Source organism: Ambystoma mexicanum, chromosome 2p, assembly GCF_040938575.1.
Source record: "Ambystoma mexicanum isolate Mex_15411 chromosome 2p, UKY_AmexF1_1, whole genome shotgun sequence".
Classification (NCBI taxonomy): Eukaryota; Metazoa; Chordata; class Amphibia; order Caudata; family Ambystomatidae; genus Ambystoma; species Ambystoma mexicanum.
Genome location: NC_090923.1, coordinates 1,116,409,519 through 1,116,427,305, shown reverse-complemented (window position 1 = coordinate 1,116,427,305; position 17,787 = coordinate 1,116,409,519). Strand labels below are relative to the sequence as shown.

The 17,787-nt window shown below is 47.1% G+C and overlaps 1 protein-coding gene across 1 annotated transcript in view; it reads left to right on the top strand.

The window, feature by feature from the left end:
• LOC138567173 (transforming growth factor beta-2 proprotein-like) overlaps window positions 1-17,787 on the top strand; it is a 115,122-nt gene that overhangs the window by 49,996 nt on the left and 47,339 nt on the right. The window contains exons 3-4 of the mRNA XM_069645143.1: window positions 3,362-3,494; window positions 13,249-13,359. Of these exons, the coding sequence (XP_069501244.1) occupies window positions 3,362-3,494; window positions 13,249-13,359 (244 nt within the window). The remainder of the gene's footprint in view (window positions 1-3,361; window positions 3,495-13,248; window positions 13,360-17,787) is intronic.

Here is a 17,787-nt window from a genome sequence, read left to right as displayed (position 1 = left end):
TGCCCTTAATAAGGGCATGGCTGCCTCCAAAATCGTGCCCGGGTTCCCTGAATGGGGAAATACCGGGCCATTCCAACTTTGGAGGGCCCAGTATTTCCTCCTTCAGAGAACCCAGACCCGTTCCTTCCCCATTCCCATTCGAGCCCCCATAGGGCTCAATGGGAATGGGGAGGGAGCTAACAACGGGCCCGTTATTAACGGGCCCGTTGTTAGCTCCCTGGTCCCCTCACGGGAACCGCTCTGGACGTCTGGTAAAACCAGACGTCCAGAGCGGGTCCCGTGAGGGAACCTCGTAATAGGGCCGAATGGGATTAACGGCACCGGCACCATTACTGGCGCCGTTAATCTCATCCCGCCAGCCTCGTAATGAGGCACCTGGGCACGGAAGGCCCTGATGCTAATGATTGGACTGTATCCTTGTGCTAGAGAAGCCAGAGATTGTGTTAAGCTCGAGTGTACCACCTTGTCCCATGCTGAAAACGTGGGGAAGGGAGGCCAACGGCCTGAACATCCTGACATATCATTTAGTGAACACTTCTTTTTTTTCGTAACACTGTTTTCCACACTATTTGTATTTAGAGGTACGGATTGGCAATAGGTTTATTAGCATAGGCCCTTTTATTTTGACAAGACACCACTAGGACTGCGTTATTATTATGTGATGGCCATAGCTTGCTCCCATCTGTAGATTTAGGATTAGAGAGGCGTTTTCCAAACCTTCAATGAACACCCTTGAACTGTAGTCACTTGTGCCTGTCCTACTGTTGATACCATGCCTTCCTTACACAGTGCGAAAAGATACACGGAATTGATCTGGGGATTGGACATCAGAAAATAGCGCTCAACGCTGATGATCATCTTTTTGTGCATGATTCTGAATCAACTTTACGCAATATAGTATCCTTAATAAGCGAGTACTGCTGAGTCTCAGGTTTCAAAATTAAATATTCCAAATCCACTATGGTAAACATTATGGAGCCTGAATTGGCGGTTTGCAATTTATAACAAAGCTATGAGTTCCTGTGGGAATCAAATACATTAAAATACCTGGGGATACAATTAGCAACATCCCACCACCTTCTTTACCAACATAATATTCCTCATCAGGACCATTAAAGAAAACTCAGATCAGTCGTCCAAGCAAGAAATATCTTGACTTGGTAGGGTACTAGTAATAAAAAATGAGCATCCTTCCCAGATTGCTATACACATTTTTATCCCTCCCCAAATACATCTCAAATAAAATTCATAAAGAAATACAATAACTAATATCTCGATTCATATGGGGCAAAGTAATGATCCAGAATACCCTGCAGAAGGAGGTTGGCATCCAATTTGGCAGGAGGTTTGGGGGTTCCTGGCAATGAAGGATATTTGTTTTCTGCGCAACTGGCACCAACCTTGGGTTGGAATATATATCCTAATACCAAGCACTAGATAGAGATGGACCAGTATATGTTACCTTGCCCTTTAAATAAGTGCATGTGGTTCTCCCCAAGGATGCAAAGCCTTAAACCAAACTTGCTCCCAGACATGAAACGATATTGGGATTGGGTAGTCCAGAGGTTTCACACCACCACCTCCCCTTCTGCTCTCACATCAGTCCTGGGTAATCTGGAATTCCAAAACAGAGAACAACCTGCCCGATTCCTACACTGGATCCAAAGGGAAATGGGGAGACTTGGCCAACTGTTTAAAGAGAATGCACCCCTTACATTTGGGGAATGCAAGCAGGTGTTTATCCTTCCTGACTCTGCAAGATTTGAGTACATTCAGATAAGACACTGGATTACCAATACTAAAGTCAGACAGGCAGGGGGAAGAGACATGACCAAGTTTGAATAACTATATATTGGTGATTACGCCGCCTGGAAAGTTTCAATCCTATATACCATCCTGACCTCGAATCAAACTAAAACCCCACATGCTTATATGTTGAAATGGAAAGAGGACATAAGTCCTTCTATTGATGACTTATCCTGGTATAATATTTGGCAGAGAGCTTCAAAATCCTCTGCATGTGTCTAATTGAAGAAAATAGTTATACGTTGATGATGCACTGGTAGCTCGTTCCTACAAGGTTGAATAAAATGTTCCTCACGCCCCCTCCCCTCCACCTGCTGGAGGTGCCCTCCAGATTTGGACTCCCTAATCCACATCTGGTGTAGTTGTAGCCAGATCCATTCCTTTTGGAAGGAATTGTTTTCCCACATTAAGAGAATGTTGGATGTTGAGCGACCCCTGTCCCAAATAGTCATGCTCCTTGGGAACGAAATCCCAGAGGGCTTATATACATTATCCTACAAAAGCTCCAAACTCATCATGCATTTATTAAAGGCAGCAGGAATCATGGAACCTCGCAACCACCCCGGATATCTGCAATTGGTGGACACAAATTTGTCTCACAGCTGCAATAGACGGAATTTCAGCCACAATGGGAAACAAGTTACCAAAGTATTAGATCCAGTTTGTTCTGCAAGATGACTATCCAGCAATAAATCTAAACCCCAAAACTTGATTTCAATTACCTTGATGTGACAGTTGATGCTTAAATTAGCCTAGGGTTGTTTTATCATAGTTAAGATTCTTCCAAATGTTGTGACTGCTTACAGGGTCGGATTGGCCCCTCTGCCTTTCGGCCGGTTTGGAAAAAAGAAATGGAAGAAAAAAATGTTTCATTTTTTTTTTCTTTTTCATAAAGCCTTTCCTCCTTCTCGGGCCGATAAATGAGTACCAACACAGGTTGGGTGATATTGTATGCATATTTGTTGTATATAAAAAGAGAGCTCAAGTGTAAGTGCCATACAATAACATATTATCATTTGGCCTTGGACGTCTGCTTGGATTCACAGTGATTTGACAATATGGATCTATACACACAGATATTAATGATACATATGGTGATCCATTCTTGTATGAAATGTATATCACATTAGTGAAATCATAACCATAATTTTCGTAGTATACTTAGGAACAATGCTGTTTGATGCGACTTCCTGTTTTGTCAAGGGTTGAAAGGTCGTGTTTCATCGCTTTCCGGGATGTCACTTTGGAGTGAGGGGGTCAAATGACATCAATTCCGGTGATATCATCAGAGGTCAAGGGTCATGAGGCGAGGGGTGGGCCACTTTTTTGAGGCGAGGGGTGGGCCACTTTTCTTTGGGTGACCGGACCTATTTCTTGTCCCAGTCCGACCCTGACTGCTTAGGACAATTTGGAATGATAAAAGTTTGTTGTGTAAGTCATCCTTATTTGTACAACACAATTATCATTCGGTAAGATCAAAGACTCAGCATAAGACTCGTCAGCCATCCTTCACCTTCTGCCCCTTGTAATAAGTAATTTGCCTTCTCCTGCACAGATCCTGAAAGCAAAGGACTTTGGGGCCCCCTCCCAGCGCTATATAGACAGTAGAAATCTGCGTCCCAGTAGTAAAGCTGGTTGGATCGCCTTCGATGTGACTGAAACTGTGGGCGAGTGGCTGTCCAGAAGAGGTGAGCTTTGTACTGTTTCTATGTTGTCGTTTCAACAGTGCAGTCTGTGTGGGAGGAGATGTGGTATTATGCCTGTGGGGTTTTAGAATGAACAAAACAAGCAGTAACTTCACCGCAATGAAACCCAACACCAAACAGCACCACTTTGGTAATTAACACTAAACAGCACCAACGCCAGAACATCAGAACCTACCTCGCTGCAGCACCACAACGAAATATATAACACTAAAAAACACACACTCACACTCAACACCCAACAGTATCCAACTAGAGCACAATACCCCTGTATCCCAACAACCATACTCGATCCATCACTTAACTGCATCGCACTGGAACTGGATAAATAACCAACAGCCACACTGGCATCTAACTGCACCACAAGGGATGACAACACCCAGTAGCCGCATTGAAACATATCAATGAACAGCACTGTACAGGATTATAAGGCCTAAAACCCACAGTGGAATTTAACACCCAACTGTACCATACTAGAATATAGCACACATTTGTGCAAGACTGAAAGCTGAAACCCAATGCAGAACGCTCAAACCTAAGACCCAAATGCCCCATACTTGATCTTGTGATGCGACAGCCACACTTGAACCTCATGATCAACAGAATCACACTAGAAGACAATATACCCAATGGTCCTACTGGCTACAACATTTAACTGCATCACCCCAGAGCTGGCTATCCGAAAGCCACACAAGAACCCAACTGCAGCCCCCTACAAGCTAATGCCCAACTCTCACCCAACATAATTGAAGACCCACCTCTTGAGCGTAAAGAGTTTTAGCATTGCTATTTTATCCTGGTGAGGAAACTGACAATAAGAGGCCACACAGGGCTATGTGTGACATTTACCAGACATTTAAAACATAACTACAGCAGCAGCACAATGGAACCTAACACCCTACAGCCACACTAAACAGAAGCATCTTGCAAACAGTTGAGGCTTCCTAAAGACCCATGCTTGAAAGCCCAGAGTGGCCCTTCCCAAAGTGTTAGGCATGCAGCAAAGTGGGACGTATAGCTCAAAGCTTGGCCTTCTGATGGAGGGAGGATTAGACACCGGGGAATGGTCCCATAACGTTCCATTCGACGACCCACGTAGGTCAGTTTATACGCCGCCTCAAATAGAGGGGCTTTCAGAGAAGTGGGGATATGAGACGAACTTCCATGTTGTAGTCTGGGTAATGGAACTGGGGTGACTGCGTGGGACAGGTACCACCCACTCCATGATGCAAGCCCCAGACGAAGTACACTAAGGACCCCCCAAGTTCCCCACTCCATCACCAGCCTCCGGACGAGGTCCAGAAACAGGACTCCAAGTTGGTGGGGGTTGAAGACCGGTGAAGCCCCTCAGACCTGCCAAACTCGAAGCACTGAGCCCTAAATATTTTAAGGGACAAGTAAGGGGAGTAATCAATATCACCTGATGCGTTCAGCCTCTGAGGAGAGAAAGGTAATGAGGCGCTCGCCAAGAAGGATTCTGTGTAAAATGCAGCATTGGGTGCCATCGTTTGAGTTGTTCTCCAATCATAGTGGTCCCTCTGCTCACTCAGGTGGATACCCTAAGCTAAACCAGGCCCAAAAGGTTGCTGCCCTTCCAGCTGGGATGTCTGGTGTTGTCAACACTCACACAGCCCCGCTTAGAAGTCAAGCTCTCGTTGGGGATGAAAACCACTGAATTCAGACAAGTTATACAGGCATTGACAATGCAAAGTGATGTCTGTCCTGCAAATATCCATGGACCTGCTGCAGCGGGGCTCTGCGAGCCAGAGAACACCAGGACTCTGCCCTGGTTTGGAAAACAACAGTCAGCATATGCTGTTCCTCCACGCGGCTAGCAAGTTGGATTTGTGGGAGCCGGGTGACAGAAGACCCCCACAGGACTACAAAAGGTTATCAGGAAGGGGGAAGTTGGACTTCAAGTGGCTAACCAACCGGTCCATTCTGCGGACAACGAACAAATGGATCTGAGAGGGTGACCCCCACGCTCCGTTTCAGCAGCTCAGACCGCGGGGCTGCATTTCTTCACACACAAATGTAGAGCAGCTGGGAACTCTGCGGTCCAGTTGTGAGTTCCTGAATCACAAGACTCACTGTCCCGCAAACAGAAGCCGATAGTAACATCGCAATCACGCTGGCGTGAAGGAGCTGGGCAATGGGCGCAGGAGTTTGGCAAAGGTGTGGGAGCTGGAGTCATATTGAGGAGAAGCGTGTGGGTTAGTGTGGGAAAGTAGGAGGCTATAGGCAGGCAGGAGGTGGCAAAGAAGAAGGACATGGCGAGGAGTGCTTGGTCTGGAGTCAAAGGAAGGAGCTAGAGAGAGACACTATTAGGAAGAGGCAAAGAGAGCAACTGAAGTAGTGGTGGTGGTGAAGGACAGGAGAGAGAGAGATATAGAGAGAGGGAGGTGAGAGAGAGAGCGAGAGAGGGACAGAGACTAGCAGGAGGAAGGAAGAGGTGTGAAGACCTCATGGGAAGGAGCTGGAGAGGAATAAAGGGGCTGCCCTAGATGTACTGGAGGGAGAGACGAGATACCCGGAGGAGGAAGAAGGAGCAACCAAGAGGAAAGAGGTGTTGGTGGCAAGAAAGCTAAAGAGGAAGAGAATAGAAACACCAGTGGGAGTATGTAAAAGAGAGGAAATAGCTGGAGGAGAGGAAAGCAAGAGAAGAGGAGGAAAGGAACAGATCACTGTTTGATGCTGAGGAGGACAATAGGAGAGAGATCCAGTAGGAGGGGAAGGAGAAGACGGGAGAGAGTAAAGAGGAAGTGGTGTCCAAATAAGGGGCAAGGAACTACGAGGATAGCTGAGGCCTAATTGTCTGGAGAGACTGTGTCAAGGTCTGCAACCAGCACCCAAGGGCCTAACCGTAACAGCAACAGGGCCTATAGTTATCTTGGCAAAGTGTCAACAAAGCTTTTATCCATCCATGAGACCCGGATCATCAGAACTGGTGGTCCCGATTCTATGCCTGGATTAGAGCAACGTATGACATCTTCTCCAAAAGCCAAGTATTCAAGCACAAGAGCCTAGAAGGAAGTGCCTGTGCACTGCAACCCAAATGACTGGGAGTGAGAGGTGATGGCCAGTTGGCCGACCCTAAGTCAGCAAGGGAAGGACTGGCGGGTTGCGGTCCTCACTGCTGTTGCCCATGCGTTTCCTGCCATGCTGTCCCAGTTCTACCTAATCCCTTACAGTTTTCTGTTGCTTCAAATAAAGACCCCTAAGCCTAAAGACCTTGGCTTTGAGGTGTTTGTTGATCCCTCAGCTGTGATGACAGTGCATGGCACCCCTTTATAAGGCTGCGCTCTGGGCTTCACAGGCTCATCTGTGTGAGTCTAGTTCTATGGACTTTCAGCTTTCCCAGACCACTAACCATCATAGGAGAAAAGGCAGCAATTTGCTCCCCCACACATGAGATGATATGACAAATGCAAGAGCCCCATATTAACCCCTTAAGTGCCAAGGGCGCGTGATTACCTCCCTGTTGCCAAGGACGAGATACCTCACACTTAAGGAGTTAATGAAACAGAAAACGTTAGAAGGCATTGAATGGCGAAATACCAAAATCACCAAAAAAGGCCTTGGCACGGGGGGGGGGACCCATGGCACTTAAAAGGCGACTTGGAATTTAATATGCCTCCGCTTTCTACTTCCATGCTGAGAAAAAAGATGGAAACATTGTCGGCATGATCTTTGCATTTCAGAGAGGCAGAGAATTTCCCTTATCATATGAGGGCCTTCTCGTGCTACATAGGTCTCATGCAGTCTCCCCCACTACCCTGGGCGTACTGGTCTGGCTGAGTAACACGACATGTAGCTTGATCATGGCTATCCTTCCCTCAGGCCCGTCCGGGCTGACCCACAGCCGTGCACTCATCCTCATGAGGAAACCCCATACCACACCTGTAGGCTTTTGTGATGCGGCCGCTGCAGTAAGTTTGTGTGAAACCTTAGGCTGCATTACTTACTCAGAGAGTGCCCCCTGGCCATATGCTGTCAACGAAGCTCGCCGCATGGTCAGAACCCCATCCTCGTCGACAGTTCTAATGTAAATGAAAGGTGCAGACATGGCTCCTTGAGTAACTAGACATATTTATTATCACACCTGCTCTTATTGCAAAGTGCTTCTTGGAGGATGACGTTCATTCTTATTCTGCTCCCTTCCTTATTGTCTTACTGCACATCCCACGAGCAATATGCCACTGTCTGGTCCACATAAGGGCTCAACATGTCATTGCATCCCTTCTATCTGAGCAGCACAGGCACATGCTCCCTTCACTTGGGCATATGTTTGGCAGATTGATGGGTACATACATCTCCCATGGAGGACTGCATGTGCCTGCAGAGCAGCCCTGGAATTGCAGGAAGATGGGCACATACATCTCCCATGGAGGGCAGCATGTGCCTGCAGAGCAGCCCTGGTATTGCAGGAAGATGGGCACATACATCTCCCATGGAGGGCTGCATGTGCCTGCAGAGCTGCCCTGGAATTGCAGGAAGATGGGCACATACATCTCCCATGGAGGGCAGCATGTGCCTGCAGAGCTGCCCTGGAATTGCAGGAAGATGGGCACATACATCTCCCATGGAGGGCAGCATGTGCCTGCAGAGCTGCCCTGAAAGAGAAGGAAGAGGGGCACATACATCTGCCATGGAGGGCAGCATGTGCCTGCAGAGCTGCCCTGGAATTGCAGGAAGATGGGCACATACATCTCCCATGGAGGGCAGCATGTGCCTGCAGAGCTGCCCTGGAATTGCAGGAAGATGGGCACATACATCTCCCATGGAGGGCAGCATGTGCCTGCAGAGCTGCCCTGAAAGAGAAGGAAGAGGGGCACATACATCTGCCATGGAGGGCAGCATGTGCCTGCAGAGCTGCCCTGGAATTGCAGGAAGATGGGCACATACATCTCCCATGGAGGGCAGCATGTGCCTGCAGAGCTGCCCTGGAATTGCAGGAAGATGGGCACATACATCTCCCATGGAGGGCAGCATGTGCCTGCAGAGCTGCCCTGAAAGAGAAGGAAGAGGGGCACATACATCTGCCATGGAGGGCAGCATGTGCCTGCAGAGCTGCCCTGGAATTGCAGGAAGATGGGCACATACATCTCCCATGGAGGGCAGCATGTGCCTGCAGAGCTGCCCTGGAATTGCAGGAAGATGGGCACATACATCTCATACATCTCCCATGGAGGGCTGGACCCTGCAATTCAAATATGAAAAAAAAAATATTTTGGCCAAATTGGTTTCTGGCTTGAGTAAGAAGGATTGGTGACCTGTTTCAAGCAGGGAAATTGTGTTCATTCAAAGAACTAAAAGACAAGTTTGAGATAAATGAATGCACATAGAGAGAATATCGAAAACTGAGAAATGCAGTAAACATTGCAGCACCAGCCTCTACTGATTTGATGGGCATTATCAAGGTTATAGGCAGACAAGATCATATGGCATCTAAATTGTATAAACGTTTAAGCAAGAATTCAGGTTGCAATGAAAAGTGCGTGGCATCCTGGTCGGTTAGTCTGCACGTCGAAATGTCACAACAACGCTGGGAAGCGGCATGCCAAAATACTCCAAGAATGTCCATGAATATAGGAGAAAGGGCACGGCAAGTAAAAGGATTGAACAGCGTATTTTGGACACCGGACAAGGCTTCAGTTGTGCAGATGCTTGTTGGAATTGCCGTCTTGCACAGGGTTCACGAGAGCATGTGTTCTGGCAATACCATAAAGTAAGAGCATTTTGGAAAGGAATCACCGAGGTGATGAACAGAGTCTTGAGGGAAGAGAGAGAATTTAACTGGGAAACACTGATCTGATTCTGGGAGAGGACACGCATCTAGAGGATTCACGACACCACTGAGTGACTTGCATCTTGAGGAGTTCAATGGTCACAAAAAGATTGATTGATTCTAGTCATTGGAAATCTGACACTTGCCCAACAATGGAAATGTGGTTGGAGGACATGTACTCACTATGTGGCATTGTGAGAGGAATGATGAGGAGAAGACTTTTGAAAACATTGGGGGTGGTTTCCTTAGATTTGATTCGGATTAAGCTGGGAATGTTTGATGTGACGCTGGATAAGATAAGTAAACATTTCTGTATTTATTCCATTTGAATAAATATAATGTAATATTCATAACAGGAAATGTATGTTGGATGAAGTTTCAGATGGATGCAGTAGAGAGTAAGTGTGGGGTTGGGCATTTGTGGGGTGTTTTTATTTTTTATTTTTCTCCTTTTTTCTCTTTCCATCTCTCCTCTCTTTCTCTTTTTTGGGGGCAAAGGGTGAAATTATCGTTTTATTTATATTATTTTGTGTAAATACGGTTGAATTGTTTTTTCTGAATTGTATTCATTGTTTGATTGTAGGTTGGTAAATTGAATAAAATAGTTTAAAAAAATGATTGGCAGATTGCACCCTACAGGAGTCTACAGGCAAATCCCGCCCTCCACAGGCCTTGACAGACACATCCTGTACTACACAAGGGTTGGCAGGCAGGCCCTACCTTAGAGTTGAGTCTACAGGCCCATTGTTTCCTCCCCTGGACACTACAGGCCTACTACCTTGCACTGAAGGGGAGCTGCATGAACATATCCTGCACACCCAAGGAGCTATACAGGCCCATGATGTCTTATACTTGAGCTCTACGTGCATAGGCATCCCGCCCTCCACAGGCCTTGACAGACACATCCTGTACTACACAAGGGTTGGCAGGCAGGCCCTACCTTAGAGTTGAGTCTACAGGCCCATTGTTTCCTCCCCTGGACACTACAGGCCTACTACCTTGCACTGAAGGGGAGCTGCATGAACATATCCTGCACACCCAAGGAGCTATACAGGCCCATGATGCCTTATACTTGAGCTCTACGTGCATAGGCATCCCGCCCTCCACAGGCCTTGACAGATACATCCTGTACTACACAAGGGTTGGCAGGCAGGCCCTACCTTAGAGTTGAGTCTACAGGCCCATTGTTTCCTCCCCTGGACACTACAGGCCTACTACCTTGCACTGAAGGGGAGCTGCATGAACATATCCTGCACACCCAAGGAGCTATACAGGCCCATGATGCCTTATACTTGAGCTCTACATGCATAGGAATCCATTGCAAATCTACAGGCACAGAGCTCTGTAGTTAGTACACATCAGGACATTACACATTTCTAATTGCAAAATTGCATTTAAATTTTTCTATATTTTATACCTACTCCCTGTTTTTGTGGATGGTCCCCCACCCACTTTATGTGCCCCTTCCCACGCCTAGAAAGCGCAATTACATATTAATTTCTTTCTCGCATTTTGAGTTTTTAATCACACATGCCTAAGGGAGATTTTGCTCCCTTTCGTAATTTCTTACCCATGCTAATCTCATAAACCCATACACACAGGCACATATATAACTCAGTTGGAACACATAGGCTCTTCCAAGGCAGCTCTGCAGGCACATGCTGCCCTCCAAGGGAGATGTGTGTGACCATCTTCCTGCACTTTGAGGGCAGCTCTGCAGGCACATGCTGCCCTCCAAGGGAGATGTGTGTGACCATCTTCCTGCCTTTTCGGGGCAGCTCTGCAGGCACATGCTGCCCTCCATGGGAGAAGTATGTGCCCGTCTTCCTGCACTTTGAGGGCAGCTCTGCAGGCACATGCTGCCCTCCATGGGAGATGTTTGTGCCCATCTTCCTGCCTTTTCTGGGCAGCTCTGCAGGCACATGCTGCCCTCCATGGGAGAAGTATGTGCCCGTCTTCCTGCACTTTGAGGGCAGCTCTGCAGGCACATGCTGCCCTCCATGGGAGATGTTTGTGCCCATCTTCCTGCCTTTTCTGGGCAGCTCTGCAGGCACATGCAGCCCTCCATGGGAGATGTTTGTGCCCATCTTCCTGCCTTTTCTGGGCAGCTCTGCAGGCACATGCTGCCCTCCATGAGAGAAGTATGTGCCCGTCTTCCTGCACTTTGAGGGCAGCTCTGCAGGCACATGCTGCCCTCCATGGGAGATGTTTGTGCCCATCTTCCTGCCTTTTCTGGGCAGCTCTGCAGGCACATGCTGCCCTCCATGGGAGATGTTTGTACCCATCTTCCTGCCTTTTCAGGTTTGCAACGGTTTGGTTCTCTGTTGGGACATTCAGTCCACCACTAAGCTGGTCCCCCTAGCAGGTTCCAGCCCCTAAGCCTGACTAAAATAACAGACTAGAAACTACCTGTACTGGATACAGGTCTCAAGCATGTTCCTCCCAAATCATATTAAGGCAATACGTGATCATTAGCACTCTGTTTTGTTACGCACTTCTGTACCACTAAAAAGAGTTGGTTTCTTACATACGTGAAATGGTCAAATATGATGTAATATTTACCACGAGCACAGAACTAACATACCTATGATTCAGATATTGTCTGTTATGTTTTGTACAACATGTATGCCTACTTTTATGTCGAATATGCTTTTAGTATGAAGTAACAATATTAAAGATGTTCGCCTAGTAATCAGGCCTTAGAATAACTGCTAAACAATAAAGCAGTCTCACAAGCTAAAACTGTTGCCTAGTGTTATGTGCATGGATTAAGTCCACATCAAAAACTACCCAATCAAGGGACACTAAGCTTATTTTTGAAGCATGATTATGTAATCTAGTTAGTATAATTCAGTAGACAAACAAATAGTAATGTATTTTCAACAAGTTGATATGTGGTTGGAGCTCCCCTTTTGTTTCCTTTTCATGCTGCTCTCCCTGGGAGATGTATGTGCCCCTCTTCCTTCTCTTTCAGGGCAGCTCTGCAGGCACATGCTGCCCCCCACGGCAGATGTATGTGCCCCTCTTCCTTCTCATTCAGGGCAGCTCTGCAGGCACATGCTGCCCTCCACTGCAGATGTATGTGCCCCTCTTCCTTCTCATTCAGGGCAGCTCTGCAGGCACATGCTGCTCTCCCTGGGAGATGTATGTGCCCCTCTTCCTTCTCTTTCAGGGCAGCTCTGCAGGCACATGCTGCCCTCCACGGCAGATGTATGTGCCCCTCTTCCTTCTCTTTCAGGGCAGCTCTGCAGGCACATGCTGCCCTCCACGGCAGATGTATGTGCCCCTCTTCCTTCTCTTTCAGGGCAGCTCTGCAGGCACATGCTGCCCTCCACGGCAGATGTATGTGCCCCTCTTCCTTCTCTTTCAGGGCAGCTCTGCAGGCACATGCTGCCCTCCACGGCAGATGTATGTGCCCCTCTTCCTTCTCTTTGAGGGCAGCTCTGCAGGCACATGCTGCCCTCCACGGCAGATGTATGTGCCCCTCTTCCTTCTCTTTCAGGGCAGCTCTGCAGGCACATGCTGCCCTCCACGGCAGATGTATGTGCCCCTCTTCCTTCTCTTTCAGGGCAGCTCTGCAGGCATATGCTGCCCCCCACGGCAGATGTATGTGCCCCTCTTCCTTCTCTTTCAGGGCAGCTCTGCAGGCACATGCTGCCCTCCACGGCAGATGTATGTGCCCCTCTTCCTTCTCTTTCAGGGCAGCTCTGCAGGCACATGCTGCCCTCCACGGCAGATGTATGTGCCCCTCTTCCTTCTCTTTCAGGGCAGCTCTGCAGGCATATGCTGCCCTCCATGGGGACACTGCCTAATGGAACTACTTCGCATTGGCACCCTGCCTTTCAGTGAAGCTCTACGGACGCATCTTGTCCTGTTGGAGCTTCACAGTAACCCCTCCATATTAGGGTCCCATTCGAAAATGATCTAAAGATTAATGCATTTTCTCCACAGACAGGAACCTTGGGCTCAAGATTGGGGTGCACTGTCCCTGCTGCGCCTACGTCCCATCTGACAACAACATCGTCCTTAACCGGAGCGAGGAGCTGGAAGCACGTTTCGTGGGTAAGAGTCTATGGATATGACGAGAGAGTGACAGAAAATACAGCTCGTGAACTGTTAGATGATTAGAGCACTACTCTGGGAATGCAAGCGAAGAACGTTCCGTTCTGATTCTGCTAGAGAAGGATGTTCCTGCTCCTGTATTGATAGAGTAGGATGATACTGCTAGAGAAAGGTATGCATGTTATAGTGCTGCTAGAGAAGGTGTTACTGCTCTGATATTGCTAGAAAAGGATGCTCCTTCTCCTGTGTTGATAGAGTAGGATGATACTGCTAGAGAAAGGTATGCATGTTATAGTGCTGCTAGAGAAGGTGTTACTGCTCTGATATTGCTAGAAAAGGATGCTCCTTCTCCTGTGTTGATAGAGTAGGATGATACTGCTAGAGAAAGGTATGCATGTTATAGTGCTGCTAGAGAAGGTGTTACTGCTCTGATATTGCTAGAAAAGGATGCTCCTTCTCCTGTGTTGATAGAGTAGGATGATACTGCTAGAGAAAGGTATGCATGTTATAGTGCTGTTAGAGAAGGTGTTACTGCTCTGATATTGCTAGAAAAGGATGCTCCTTCTCCTGTGTTGATAGAGTAGGATGATACTGCTAGAGAAAGGTATGCATGTTATAGTGCTGCTAGAGAAGGTGTTACTGCTCTGATATTGCTAGAAAAGGATGCTCCTTCTCCTGTGTTGATAGAGTAGGATGATACTGCTAGAGAAAGGTACGCATGTTATAGTGCTGCTAGAGAAGGTGTTACTGCTCTGATATTGCTAGAAAAGGATGCTCCTGCTCCTGTGCTGATAGAGGAGGATTTGACTTCTCTGCTACAGCTAGAGAAAGTTATTAATGTTATGGTGCTGCTAGAGAAGGATGTAACTGTTCTGGCCCTGTTGTAGAAATATCTTACCGCTCTCATACTGCTAGAGAAGGATGTTCCTGCTCCTGTGTTACTGCTAGAAAGGTATGCATGTTATGTGCTGCTAGAGAAGCTGTTACTGCTCTGGTATAGAAATATGTTACTGCTCTGATACTGCTAGTGAAGGATGTTCCTGTTCCTGTGTTGCTAGAGGAGGACGCTACTGCTTTGCTACTGCTAGAGAAATATATTACTGATATGGTATGGCTAGAGAAGGATGGTGCTGTCTCTGTGTTGCTAGAGAAGGATGCCACTGCTCTGCTGCTGCCAGAGAAATGTATTGATCTTATGGTGCTGCTAGAGAAGGATGTTACTGCTTTGGCCCTTTTATAGAAATATGTTACTGCTCCATTACTGGTAGAGAAAGGTATTACTCTTATGATGCTGCTACAGAAGCTGTTACTGCTCTGGCTCTGGTATAGAAATATGTTACTGCTCTGATACTGCTAGAGAAGGATGTTACTGTTCCTGTGTTGCTAGAGGAGGTCGCTACTGCTTTGCTACTGCTAGAGAAAGATATTACTGATATGGTATGGCTAGAGAAGGATGGTGCTGTCTCTGTGTTGCTAGAGAAGGATGCCACTGCTCTGCTGCTGCCAGAGAAATGTATTGATCTTATGGTGCTGCTAGAGAAGGATGTTACTGCTTTGGCCCTTTTATAGAAATATGTTACTGCTCCATTACTGGTAGAGAAAGGTGTTACTCTTATGATGCTGCTACAGAATATGTTACTGCTCTGGCTCTGGTATAGAAATATGTTACTGCTCTGATACTGCTAGAGAAGGATATTACTGTTCCTGTGTTGCTAGAGGAGGACGCTACTGCTTTGCTACTGCTAGAGAAAGATATTACTGATATGGTATGGCTAGAGAAGGATGGTGCTGCCTCTGTGTTGCTAGAGGAGGATGCCACTGCTCTGCTGCTGCTAGAGAAATGTATTAATCTTATGGTGCTGTTAGAGAAGGATGTTACTGCTTTGCCCCTTTTATAGAAATATGTTACTGCTCCATTACTGGTAGAGAAAGGTATTACTCTTATGATGCTGCTACAGAAGCTGTTACTCCTCTGGCTCTAGTATAGAAATATTTTACTGCTATGATACTGCTAGAGAAGGATGTTCCTGTTCCTGTTTTGCTTGGGGGGGATGCTACTGCTCTGCTCCTGCTGCCAGAGAACGTTAATACTGTTATGGTGCTGCTAGAGAAGGATGTTCCTGCCCCTGTGTTGCTAGAGGAGGATGCCACTGCTGTGCTACTGCTAGAGAAAGATATTAATGTTATGGGGCGGCTAGAGAAGGATGTTACTGTCTTGGCCCTGGTATAGAAATATGTTACTATTCCAATACTTCTAGAGATGGATGTTCCTGCTTATGTGTTGCTAGAGGAGAATGCTACTGCTCGGCTACTGCTAGAGAAAGTTAACACTGTTATGGTACTGTTAGGGAAGGATGCTCCTGCCCCTGTGTTGCTAGAGGAGGATGCCACTGCTCTGCTACTGCTAGAGAAAGATATTAATGTTATGGGGCGGCTAGAGAAGGATGTTACTGTCTTGGCCCTGGTATAGAAATATGTTACAGCTCTGATAATGCCAGACCAGGATGTTCTTGTTGCCGTGTTGCTACAGGAGGATGCTACTGCTCTGCTGCTGCTAGAGAAAGTAAATACTGTTATGATGCTGATAGAGAAGGATGTTCCTGCCCCTGTGTTGTTAGAGGAGGACACCACGGCTCTGCTACTACTAGAGAAAGTTATTGATGTTATGGGGCTGCTAGAGAAGGATGTTACTGCTCTGGCCCTGTTATAGAAATATGTTACTATTCCAATACTTCTAGAGATGGATGTTCCTGCTTATGTGTTGCTAGAGGAGAATGCTACTGCTCGGCTACTGCTAGAGAAAGTTAACACTGTTATGGTACTGTTAGGGAAGGATGCTCCTGCCGTTGTATTGATGCTGAGGAGGATGCTACTGCTAGAGAAAGTGAATACTGTTATGGTGCTGCTAGAGAAGGATGTTCCTGCTCCTGTGTTGCTAGGGGAGGATGCCACTGCTCCACCACTGCTAGAGCAAGTTAGTAATGTTATGGGGCTGCTAGAGAAGGATGTTCCTGCTCCTGTGTTGCTAGGGGAGGATGCCACTGCTCCACCACTGCTAGAGCAAGTTAGTAATGTTATGGGGCTGCTAGAGAAGGATGTTCCTGCTCCTGTGTTGCTAGGGGAGGATGCCACTGCTCCACCACTGCTAGAGCAAGTTAGTAATGTTATGGGGCTGCTAGAGAAGGATGTTCCTGCTCCTGTGTTGCTAGGGGAGGATGCCACTGGTGCTACTGCTATGGCCCTTTTATAGAAAAAAGTTACTGCTCTGCTACATCTAAAGAAGGATGTTCCTGCTCCTGTGTTGCCAGAGGAGTATGCTGCCGCTCTGCTGCCGCTATAGAAAGTTAATACTGTTATGGTGCTCTAGAGAATGTTGTTCCTGCTCCTGTGTTGCTAGAGGAGGTCGCCACTGCTCTGCTACTGCTAGAGAAAATGAATACTGTTAGGTAGCTGCTAGTGAATGATGTTACTGCTCTGGCACTGCCAGAGAAGTGTGTTCCTGTACTTGTAGTGCTAGAGGAGGATGGCACTTCTCCATTACTGCTAGAGAGCGTTTTTACTGGTATGGTGCTGCTAGAGAAGGCTGTTACTGCTCTCTGTGATTGCTAGATAAACCTGTCAATGCCCTGATATTGATAGAAAAGGATTTTCCTGCTTGGTTATACCAGAAAAGGATATCACTGCTCTTGTTAAGAAGGTTGCTGCTGCGGTGTGATTATTGGTGAAGAATGCACGGGCCTGGAATAATAGAATGCTATTACTATGCCGACAAAGGCAGTTATTGCTCAGGGAACATAAGAGAACAATGTTATGGCTCTGAGGTTAGAGAAGGGCGGTGCTGGCCTGGGAATGTGAGTGAAGAAGGTTGGTGCAGAAGAGCACTCGCAGAGGATTGGGCTAGTGCCATGCTAACACCAGAGAAGGATGTCACCACTGTGGGATTGTGTTTTGTTTTGATAGATGGCTGTATAATATGGCTAGTGAAGCATATATCCACCTCAGGCAACATGCCTCAGAATATCTCTTCTTTTTCACACGCAGAGCATTGTTCACTCCAAAGACAATACATGTCTAACCGAACTGTTGATGGGATGTGCTGGTCATGTAAGACTTCCTGCAGAACCTTTAAGCGTGTGTTCTTTGCATGCTCCTATGTGTATAGGTTCTGCTGCGATGTCCGGTTTCCGCTAAGAATTCTTTTTTAAATCAATACACCCTTGTCCTTCACGAACATTTTACTAGGCAACATTGCAGGCAATACTGGTACTCTCGTTGGTCCGGGCCTCCTTTATGATGTTTTCATTTCCATTGCTATCAAACTGATTGCTGCTAATTGGAAGCATTTTCAGAGCTTATCTGCTAGAGCAGTGGTCTGCAAACCTTTTTTGGCCTGGGGCCCCCCTGAGCAAAGTTTGGGCAGGCCGCCCC